The following is an 11,602-nucleotide window of genomic DNA, read 5'->3' as shown; positions in this document are numbered from 1 at the left end:
TTAATAAGACATCTCGAGTTTGAGACTTCATCGAGCATTTTTCATTTTATTCCTCCAATTTTAACTAAAAAGTTCTCCTTTTTGCATCACTCACCAAAACAACGATCTCATTATAGCCTATTCTAGCAAAACCATTGATCCTTGAAGATGTATTCTCAATATCCCTATATCTAAATGTGTGACAATAGAGGCTAATTTGGTAATATGCCAAATTAACCACTTTCTGACGACTTTTGATTTTCTCGCCTATGCCTTCATTTCACAAAGAATGACCTGACACGAAGTTTCACAATATAAAAAAACTTTTGAATATTGTGATCTTAGATTATAGATTGAATGTACAAAATTATCGGTTGAAAAGCTGAAATTAAAATGTTACCGAAAAAGAAAAAGTCATTCTATTTTAAATAGACTAAAAAGAGAAAGTGATATTTTTTTCTAAAAAGAAAGAGAGTATTAATGAGTCTTACGCAATATAAATTCGAATTACCCGAGCCCAATGGGCCTATAATTGTCTATGGGTCTCCAAAAAAATTATTCAAACCCACCCTCACCAAAACTCGAAATAGAATACAGTCCTCCATTAAAACACAAGAATTTAGTGAAGCTCAAAGCTAAGTCCCTGTTTGGCTGTCACAACAAAAAAAATGGAAACAGACATACTGATTCAGCTAGCTATCCTTCTTTTCACTCTCGGAATTTTCTATACCATTTATAATTTCCCCAAACAAGCCTTAACCCGACTCCGATCAAAAACCCGATCCACAAACCAAGCCAATTCCCATTTCATCAAAGGCGCTCAATTCCTCTCCCGTGCAAAATCAAATCGGAGCAAAAAAAGCATCTCCTTCAACCTCGCTAAACTCGCCGCCGGCGAAGCTGATAAAGCTTTATCGATCGATCCTAAAGATCCAGCAGCTCATATTCTCAAAGCTTTATCACTCGATCTAATCGGACACAAACTCTCCGCTTTAAGATCGTTGGATTCCGCCTTATCTCCGCCAGCAGTGAAGTTGTTGTCCGGCGGTGAAAGAGCGGATGCGTTGCTGAAACGGGCGGAGTTACTGGTGGCGTTGAACCGGAAGAGACGGGTTGATTCGGCTTTAATGGATCTATTAGAAGCTGTAAAATTGAGTTGTTCGGATCGGGCTAAGGCCTTTTGTTTGTTGGGCCAATGTTATGAGATTAAGGGCTTAAAAATGGAGGCCAATAATGCTTTTGAAGAGGCTCTAAAGGTTGAGCCTGATTTGGTTTCGGCTCGCGAGGGATTGGGCCGATTAAGATAATTAATCGGCCCAATCCCTCATCTTGTATATTATTTTTTAAAAAAAAATGTATACTTTTATTTTATGTGTACTCTCAATTGTCTAACAATAACAACATATTGATATTTCATAAATGGGGTCTGCGAAGAATAGTGTATATACAAATATTATCTCTACTTGACGAGGTCATTGCAACAAAAAAACTATTTTGATATTGTAGCAATAACAACGACTACACGTTAATAGTAATTAGAAATTAAAACTAAACATATAAACATGTCGTTATCGTCAACAAAGCCTATTTTTTCTCTCTATTTTTTGCTTAGGTCTACAAAGATTATAAGAGACTATTTGTCTTTTAAGACAATTTATTCATTATATGTAGTTTTAGGTGTATATCGCCCTATTTTAACACCTTCAATTCACCATGATTTCATATTTATGGGCCAATCCATTTGAAAGTCAATGCAGAACATGAAAAAAACTATCTCAAACGACCTTTGTTCATTTTATCATCGATATGTGCACTTGCACTTCTGTCCAATACTTTTGATAAACCATTTTGTGGTTTCTTTTGAAACTTTTCCAATTAATTTTGTTTTTCCTTTTAAAATTTTTAGACTTAGAAAATATTTATTTTTGAATCTTCTAATATTTTTCCGAGTTTCTTAAAAATAGGCTCAAAAAAGGAAGGTCGCTTTCGGAAAGAACCAAAGGAAAGTTCAGCTTTCATTACCCATAACTGTTAAAAAACAAAAGTGGTTAAATGCCTTTAAAGATGAGGCATATGACTTAGGGCCCCAATATCGAAGAAACTAAGTTTTTAGTAATGATGAAATTATTTTAAGCTTTTTTTTAACCAAAAAAATAAATAATGTTTTAATTTGTTTCGAATCATTAAAGAATATTTCCTCTTTGTGGATCAATTTTTAAATTTAACTTCCACATGATATGTTTAAGACCACAAGATTAAAAAGCATTTTGGTATATATATATCTTTAATTTAACATCATAAAAATAAAACTTTTTATTAAAAATAAATAAATAACTTGAATATCAGACATTAAAAAATAATTAAAATTTAGACCTTCAACTTATTCTTGGATTTAAGGCCACTTGAGCCGCCACTGTACAGGGGTGGGCCTAAGTTGTGTCTATGAATTCACCCGAAATCCCAAAAAGTTACATTATATATAGGGTCAAGTTCTGATTTTATGTATACATACATTAAAATGAATCCCTAAAAACAAGTGAGAAGTTTTGATTGAATGGATAAGGGGTTGAGCAATTTGAATTCCATGTGCGACATGCATAATTTTTTATATTCTTCTTAAATCTATTTATCATTTTATTTCTATATATTCTTTGTTATATTTACATTTTATTTCTATTTTTTTCAATCATATTTTAGAGAGATAAAATTAAACTTGTTTGATTGAACTAAAAAAATTGACAATGCCTTTTATTTATGCTTGCACATTTTTAGAGATTCTTGATAATTTTCCTAGTAATATGTGTTTGAATGGATACAAATCATAAAAAAAATTAAAATGCAAAATAAATTAAAACATTACAAAATAAAAGTATAAAAAATACAATAAAGTTTAACAATATTTAATGGAGCGAGGTAAAAGTCAAAAGAAATGTTTATTGTGGTACAATAAGGTTATATAAATTTAGCGGGTCAAGGTAAACATTTTTCTTTTCCGTCTCACTTACTTTTTCATCCGTTTTCATGTGTTTTAGGAATTATCTTATGTCATACAACTGATCCACTGATTTTTTTTATTAACGATAGCTTTGTTTTTGATATTTTTGATTAGTTTGGTGTTAACTTTTATCAACTAATGAGATATCTTGTTCAAAAAATATGTCGAAGTTACTACGCTCACCGTGCATTTACATTTCATTTATCATCGTATGAATTTATTGGACTTTAGCGACGCAAACACTCGCACAAAAGATACAAAGGGGAAAAGCTCATTTGAAAAATTGGACAAAACTTTCTTGACCAATAGGTAACAAATATTGTCTCTATATGTGATTTTTTTTTTCAATATTATATTGTGTTTGTTTCATAACCATAGTGAGAAATGGGCTAAAAGTATGGTTTCAAACTGACAAAACATCAAAACCTTATATGATGTAACTAGTATATCTTCTAAAAAAAAGGTCATCAACTATTCTTTGTTTGATTGAGTTGATAACATCCATCATTTCCATGCTGAAAATTTCAAAATGCAATCTCAATTACATCTCAACTTGCTACTTATTATACATAGAGATGACAAAATCACCCCATGAAATCATTACTCGACCAATCCGTCTAAATTTGAATTGAGTACTGACTCGTCCATTTATTAGCTCAGTTCATTGTATCAATCTATTGTAACTTGTTAGAGTTTGAGTTGATATCTCGCTCAAATTGAATCATGAAAAATCTTATATCAAAATATTATCACCATAACAAAAACAATTTTTAGCTACAATGAATATTGATATTAATAAAAACTGTTAAAGTCTTTATCGGCACTAATTAAATGTCATTAGAATCAATGTCGTTAAAGGTTTAATTGCTGCTAAAAATATATATTTAGCAGTAATTAGGAATTAATTATCGCTAATGATTACTTTTTATGTAGTGTATACTTTGTCTTTTGTTGACTATTTCCCAAATCGCTTCCATCTTTTGGTTATGGTAAGGTGTATTGCAGTCTGTTATGAAATGATTTTGAAAAAAGAAAAAAAGCAATGAAATGACCTCCTTTTAAACTTAAATAAAATTTTAAAAAGTAGATATTTGGATAAATTTATGAAATACTTTCAGTTACATAATATTTCAAGTTGATATTATTTGACTACTCTTTATTTAGTGTTCATTCACTAACTTCTACTTTGATTATGTAAATGACATAAAATATATTGTAATCTTGTTACACTAATAGATGATAAAAGACATGACATACGTAGCTAATCAGAGTCATGATTCTAGATAAAAAGTTATGATAATCGAGCATTTGAATAGAAGGTTAGTAAATAATCGAATGTTGTCTGATTTCATTTTTCTCCGCTACTACATTACTTTCTTATCATCTCACTCTTCGATTCTAGTATGACATGTTTCTTGATTTGAATCGAGACTCTAGTGTAGATACCCTCTCAATCTTTCTCTACTTACACAATATAAAAATAGAACTGCATATACACAGAAGGTTAATTTAAAAACCTTCACCAAAAAAGTATAAGATTGCATACAAACGAAACATCTACTGAAAACAATATTTCTATCTTCAAGACGAAACATCTACTGAAAACAATATTTCTATCTTCAAGACATGGGTAAGATTGCATACACGTCCCAAAAATCTACCTTAGCATGGTAAGACTGCATACACGTTTCAAAAATCTACATCAACACGACAAGGGTAAGATCACATACACATCCCAAAAATCTACCTAAACATCACAAGGGTAAGATTACGTACACGTCCCAGGTAAGAATGGGGTAAGATATCATATACATCCCAAATATCTAACGTAAACCAATCTTCAAACATTTACGTACACACTACCCTCCCCAGACTTCACTCCCGACTTAGGCTGGATTTTTAATTGCTACATCATTGAATGACAAAACAAATGAAGAAGAAGCAAATTGCAAAATGTAAAGAGCTTTTATATCATTTTCTTTTTTTTTCTATGTCAATTTGACTAGCAAAACATCGATATGGTCCTTGGGAGCAACTCAAGAAAGATTATGGAACCTGGAGAAAAAGAAAAGCAAAATTTTTCCACAATGAGGGCTCCCAAAGTACCCTGTTCAGCATTGCATCTACTACTTAAAATAGTCTTAAGACTTCAAGACACTTTACAACATTCAACCTGTCGATACCGGATACCGGTTAAACGCTACACTATAACGCTATCACGGGTCAGAGAGAAAAGGTCAGTACGAAAAACAATAGACGATCTAACACATAAGCAAGAGTCGAGTTTCGCTAATCAGTAAGAACTAGCTAGCCTAGCTATTGTATCATAAGGTTTGGTCAATAGGATTGGTGAGGCCAGATGAAGAGGTCAGCAGCCGAGGGCAGCAGCGGCATTGCAGCTGCCATGGTGGTTGTAGCATTGGAAGCATCGGGGACACTTGCATTGCCGGGGTGGAGGTACTGGAAGAAGTTGTGGTGATAGAAAGCAGGGGCGGTGTTATCAAATGGCACTCCACACGGGATAGCAGAGACGGGTGGCATTGCCCCGAAATTGATGTTGTTGCTACTGTTGCATTGAGTCATCTGCTGCTGCTGCTGCTGCTGCTGGTGGTTGTTGTTGTTATTGCTCGATGATGATTTCTGCTCGGATTCAAGGGAGAGCTTCAAACGCTTAGCGGTTCCACCAACTGGAAGGGAGCTTTTCATGATGGCCTCGACATCATAACGATTCATCTCGAAGTTGGTCACAGCATTCACTCCCCTGAACTTTATGGCTGCTATGTCATACGCTTCCGCAGCTTCCTCCTCAGTAGCTGTTGACAATATAATACAGATTTTGATTAACACTTTTAAAACTCCAATTTCATTTATAGTTCCAACTCCAATTTGAATAATAAGAACAGTAATTTACCAAACGTTCCAAGGTAAAGATCCTTGTTTCCAGCAACTCGGCCAATTCTCGCTTGCCAACGGCCTTGTTGATGATGCCTGCAATGTTTTCATCAAACTTCAAGTCACCGCCACGACAAGGAATTAAAGAATTATCCGTCTCTTATAAGACATTTTTTTTAACCTCAACACGTCCAACTTTTAAGGTTCTTATCAAACCCCATTGCACTTCTTAAAGAAACTTGGTGTTGAAAATCACCATTCAACCGGACTCGTTAAATGTGATCTTACATAATTTGGCATAGTATTACTAAGATCGGTATACGACACTGACAATAATTTAAGAAGGTATACCGTCTATTTCATATTTACTTGGTCTACGTTGACTCGGCACAATCCTTATATAAAAAAAAGTCTTGTGCATTTTACTAAACTAGCCTTATATGTGCCATGTAAAATGAAACAAAGGGAGTAACAACTTGCAAAAAAATCGATACCTTGTCACACCCCGGTAGATCGAAGCTCCTCGAGAGAAACCACTACTTCTCCTGAAAATTTTTGAACAACATAAATCCGATAAGAATAATTGATACACAAAAAAAGACGAAAAACAATTACCACAAGAAATTATAGAATAAATCAAGGCAAAACCTTCTTAGAGAGGCAATAAATTCTTGCTTAGTCATGTGTTTCATTTCCTCCAATTCTTTAGTATAATTAGTAACCTGAAAAAATAAAATCTAACAAAGTTTAGACACAAGTTGTTATTTTCATTGTCATGTCACTTTCCATGCAATAATTGAATATGCCCATAAACAACAACAGCAAAAATTTAATATAAGGTATATAAATAGTATATATATTACAGGGAAGTTGGTGGTAGCTGTGGGACCCCAATACTTTAGAGCTGCCAAGTCATATGCCCTTGCTGCTTTATCTTCTTTGTCATATCCACCTATTCATCATTTTCAAAAGTATAAAAATCTCAAACTTTATGTCAAACTTTGCTAAACATGTAATTATAAGGGTAAGAAAAAGAACTTACCTAAGTACACTGTAGAGCGATCCCGCCATTTCATGAAGAAAAAAAAGGAGATGAAGATTAGATTATATGAGCTGACGATATTTAGTCAAGATTCTAAACATAAAAAGTGTTTAAAGGGAAAAGGGGGAAAAAAAAGAGTATAAACAAAACAGAAAAGCCAATAGCATGCTTAAGCTTTTAACACATATTGTAGACATCCTTTTTGTAGGTTGGTAAGATAGTGACTTGTGTCTTGCCTAAACTAGGAAAAAGATAAAACATATTTTAATTATCATGGACTTGTGAACTATGTTTTTGACGTCACCGCCATATCGAATCATCCTCCGAAAATGCACTACATCTCCTAGTTGAACTTTTAGGACTCCGAACAGCATAACTCATAAGCGTTAAACTTTCCCCCCTTACTGAAATAATTTACAGTCATACACATGGTTGAATGTCGAAACGTGTTTCAAACTAGTACAAATTTCAAGTGTATAGTTCTTTTATAAATATTGTGTAAAGTCAAACATTGTCACATAAACGGAGTATTTACTAACTAGGCACTTGGATTTCAAACTACTTTTGGGATGTTAAAGTGCAAAAAGACGAATTCATATTGAAGTTCAATCAAGATAAACAATTCTTTGATGAGTCAAATCTATCATTCTCCTTGGTTCAAAAGTTGGCTAATGCATGTACTACACATTAAAGAATCAATATGGTGGGGAGTTCATTTAAGATTTTCATGTGTGGGAATGAGATTGGACACACTTTTGGTCAAACTAAATGAGAGTGACTGGCCCATGAAATGAAAGGGGGAAAAAAGCAAAAAAGTAAAAGCAATCTGAGATAATTTTCAGAGTACCAGAAGATAGCTAGTGTTTAGACTAGCTGAGGTATGTGTACTCTCAGGAGGGGGTGGGGGTGGGGGGTAAGGATAGAAGGTGTTGTCATTTTAGATGCTGTATAACAGGAAAAAATCTATGGATAAAGAAGTAGAATAACTTCTGCACAAATCTTGAAGAGTCATCACTGTGTATCTTAACCGAAAAATTTCCGCGAGTCAATCGAGTCGGTGAATAATTGACTCACTCGTCTACCTTTCTCTACATAAAAGTTAGGATTTTGCTCTTAGGCCTTAACCAACACAAAGTGGTGGAACCAGGATTTTCACTAAGGAGTTCAAATATACGAAGAAAGAAACACACGAAAAAGTCAAAGAAAGTTCAACATACATAAAAAACGATTTTAACCATGTATAAACGACATCAAAAGGGTTCTTGAACCTCCTAAGCCCTACTTGGTTCCATGCTACTCACACATCACGCGCCAATACTAACACCACTACTAAACCGAAGAACTAAAGACGTATTTTTTACAACTTTTTTCAGTAAAAATTGTACCTTTGGGCTATGTTGGTGTAACAAAGAACATTTAAACATAACACAACTAACACCATAACACCAAAAACATGAACAAAATGACTGCCAATCTGATCAAATATGAAAGAATAATTGAAAACAAAGAAAAAAAAAGGAATACCACTAACTACAACTACCATTTCTGCAGTAGCAGTAGTACAAATAGTATATAGAATAGGGAGCAGCACACAGAAGAAAATTTGTTGCAGTGAAACACACACCAAAAGTACAACAAAACTGCAAATATTTGTATTTCCATCATTCACTCACTCACTCAATCATCCTAAAAGCTTTCATTTATTGATTTGAAAGCAAAGAAAAAAAATCAATTGCATGCAACTTTCTTTTCACACTCCTGTCTTAACATAGCCCGTTTACTCGAATAAAACAGAATATACACAGACCTTACCCTCCCTTAGTCTCATAGATCAAGAGACTATTCCCGATCGACCCTCGAATTTCAGATCAAGAAACACAAAATACTACACAAACACATGATGACAAAACATAACTAAAAATAAATTAAAGTTACGTCTTTCGTACTACCTTGACGCCCTTTTCTAGCTTGGCCTTCTCTCCTACAGCTGTTATCCCAAAGATGAGCTTCATATCTTCCTGTCCATCTATGTCTACAAAAAAAAAAAATCAAGAAAATTAAACCCCACTAATTTTTTCATCTAAATCTACTAAAATATCAAACACCCATATTAAAATAAAAAATTATACCTTGTTACACCTCTGTAAATTGAAGTTCTTTGACCAAAAGTATCAGAAATTTTCTTACAACTCTGAGAATCAGCAACAGCAACCATGGCTTTTTCATTTTCCGAACACTGATTAGTAGTCGTAGCAGCAGCAGCATTAACTGCTAACGATAAAGCTCCACCTCCGCCGCCCGTAGGCAGCAGAGGAGGAGCAGCAGCAGCAACAGCTGCTGCTACACATTGTGAATAACTCAACTCATTACATGAATCATTAGTACCAAACTCAGTACCAACAGAGTTATCAACTTCCGAACCCGAATTAGTCGAAAAAGCTTGAAACCCAGTAATGTTCTTGAAATCTTGATGTTCATTATAATTATTATTATCATAAACAGCAGAACCGTTTGGATTTTCATAGATATGCGTTAACGAAGACGAATCTTGGGTCAATGAAGACGAATCACCACCAAAGAAATCTTCGAGCTTTGGTGGTGGGTTTTCAACAAAATTCTGAAAAATCGAAGAATCTGTATTGATGTGTAATCCTATCACCTCTTTTTCAGCTTCTGAATACATCACTTGAGGTTTTGGATTAGACCAACCTGCAAAAATGAGGGGAAAAAAATTGAGATTTTTTTTTGAACAAAACTTAGTGACCAAGTTTTGAATTTATTTATAATAGAAACGAAATTTTATGCTGAGCTAAGAAAAATAAAATAAAATAAATAGAAACAGTCTGTTAAATATAAGAGTTGATGATGAATGAAAAAAATGTTTTTAGCAGTAACCGAAAGAAGATCATACACACACGGTTGCATATTCTTTGTCTTTTTCCACAACAACCAAATGAAATTTAAAAAAAAAAAAACTTTCAGTCAAAATCTCTATTATCATTTCACATTTGAGTTTCGAAATTTACTGGTTCGACTAATCTAGATTCTATGTAACGGATAAGAAAAATGATATGGGTTTTTAAGCTCTAAAACTTGGAAAGAACTAGTTTTTGTAACTCGAGAACTCTGATTAAGGGTGTTCGATTAATCTAGATTCACATTAGTCATAGAAAGAAATGATGGGTTTTTAGCTCTAAACTCGAAAACTCTAGTTAAAGGGGATTCATATAGTCACAAAAACTAACATGTGGCTTTAGCTTTGGTAGTTGAAACTCGAAAACTCTGGTTAATGATTAAGATTTTAGCTCTAAAACTCTATAAAAACTTGGTTTCACAGATAAAACTTGAAAACTCTGGTTAAAAATTAAGATTTTAGCTCTAAAACTCTATAGAAACTCGATTTCAAAGCTAAAACTCGAAAACTCTTATTAAAAAAAATAAACTTTTTTAATGATTTCACCATTATATCTTTTTTTTAAAAAAAAAAAGATGGGGTTTTAGCTGTTGAACTTGAAAGAACTTCATTTCATAGCTAAAACACGAGAACTCTGATTAAATATGAGTGGTTTAAGCTGTTAAAATTTTAAAAACTTAACTTCATACATAAAACCGATAACTCTTGATTAAAGATAAAATTTTTATAGTGGTTTCATCAAAAAGGGAATGAGATTTAAAAAAGAAAATGCAAAAACTTACCATGAGGAAAGAAGTTATCAGCAAAATAGTACTGATGAGAATCAGCAGAAGAAGAAGCAAGATCAAATTTCATGTTGGATTGATGATGATTATGATGAAGCAAAGAAGAAGAATTATTATTACTATTATTCTGCTGATGATGATGAGAAGAAGTAGAGTTCAACATTTCCATAGAAGACAAAGAAAATGATAACCAGTTGTTGTTATCTGGAGCCATTTTTTTATAAAAACAACAAAACTCAAAAAAAAAAAAACTTCTTTTTTTTTCAAGAAAATCCTAAAAACAACAAAAACCCAGTAAAAATAAAAATCAAACTTGATTATCCATTTGAAGAACAACCCATTAAAGATTGAACAAAAGGGTGTCTAAAAATATAAAAACTTTTGATTTATCAACTTGTTCTTTGTTGTTTTCACTACAAGGACAAAAGGGGTTCTTGAAAAAGTTAACATGCAAAACTGAAGAAGATGAAAAACAAGAAACAGAGTGTTTTAATGAGTTAATAAAGAGAGAAAAATTGTATAATATAAAGTTTTTTTTTTTAATTTTATGAAATTTTTTTGGTTTGTAGAGAAAGAGAGATTTTTTATGAGAAGAGCATGTGGTGTAATATAATGGGAGGAAAGAGCGGTTTCAGCTGCCATTCGGCGTAAATTCAGAGGGACAACATTTGAAGAAAAAAATAGGGATTTTTAGGGAAAAAGTGAAAAAGTTGAAGGACTAGTGAGTTAATTTAATTAAATAATGAGGGTGGTATTTAAAAATTGTAATGTAATTTCATTATTCTCTTTTAAAAAACACATTAATTTCACTGTGTTTAAAGAGTTAATCACATTTATATTCTTTGCCATTTTTTAAATTACAAAAATTTCTTATATTTTGGTGCAATATGGATGTATTTCAAAAACGTCTTGATATTTTGTATTTCGATTTTCAATGTATCGCTCAATGTTTTGATACACTGTGTATAGCATGATATATCACATATAGTGATGTA

General features: G+C 32.8%; 2 protein-coding genes across 2 annotated transcripts; one reads left to right on the top strand and one right to left on the bottom strand.

The window, feature by feature from the left end:
• Nucleotides 1–445: 445 nt before the first annotated feature.
• On the top strand, nucleotides 446–1,390 carry LOC107004981. The gene has a single exon (XM_015203419.2). The coding sequence runs from the start codon at nucleotides 648–650 to the stop codon at nucleotides 1,284–1,286; it is 639 nt and encodes a 212-aa protein (XP_015058905.1). The 5' UTR covers nucleotides 446–647; the 3' UTR covers nucleotides 1,287–1,390.
• Nucleotides 1,391–4,920: 3,530 nt separating this feature from the next.
• LOC107004979 (AP2-like ethylene-responsive transcription factor AIL6) lies at nucleotides 4,921–11,274 on the bottom strand. Its single transcript, XM_015203417.2, has 9 exons — nucleotides 10,605–11,274; nucleotides 9,038–9,617; nucleotides 8,858–8,940; nucleotides 6,909–6,917; nucleotides 6,730–6,818; nucleotides 6,515–6,588; nucleotides 6,361–6,411; nucleotides 5,886–5,962; nucleotides 4,921–5,787 (listed from the first exon to the last, which is right to left on the bottom strand). The coding sequence occupies exons 1-9, from the start codon at nucleotides 10,819–10,821 to the stop codon at nucleotides 5,312–5,314; spliced, it is 1,656 nt and encodes a 551-aa protein (XP_015058903.1). The 5' UTR covers nucleotides 10,822–11,274; the 3' UTR covers nucleotides 4,921–5,311.
• Nucleotides 11,275–11,602: the final 328 nt, after the last annotated feature.

Source organism: Solanum pennellii, chromosome 11 (genome assembly GCF_001406875.1).
Source record: "Solanum pennellii chromosome 11, SPENNV200".
NCBI classification, from domain to species: domain Eukaryota; kingdom Viridiplantae; phylum Streptophyta; class Magnoliopsida; order Solanales; family Solanaceae; genus Solanum; species Solanum pennellii.
The sequence above is the reverse complement of the archived record's forward strand: the minus strand, read 5'-3'. Positions and strand labels throughout refer to the sequence as shown.

Bases quoted from the DNA above. Each gene is read 5' to 3' on its own strand.
- LOC107004979 (XM_015203417.2), bottom strand. From the start codon at position 10,821: ATGGCTCCAGATAACAACAACTGGTTATCATTTTCTTTGTCTTCTATG. The intron at 6,589-6,729 runs GTAATATATATA...TTATTTTTTCAG, and splicing joins CAGCTACCACCAACTTCCCT to GTTACTAATTATACTAAAGA. The intron at 5,788-5,885 runs GTAAATTACTGT...TATTGTCAACAG, and splicing joins TCTTTACCTTGGAACGTTTG to CTACTGAGGAGGAAGCTGCG.
- LOC107004981 (XM_015203419.2), top strand. From the start codon at position 648: ATGGAAACAGACATACTGATTCAGCTAGCTATCCTTCTTTTCACTCTC.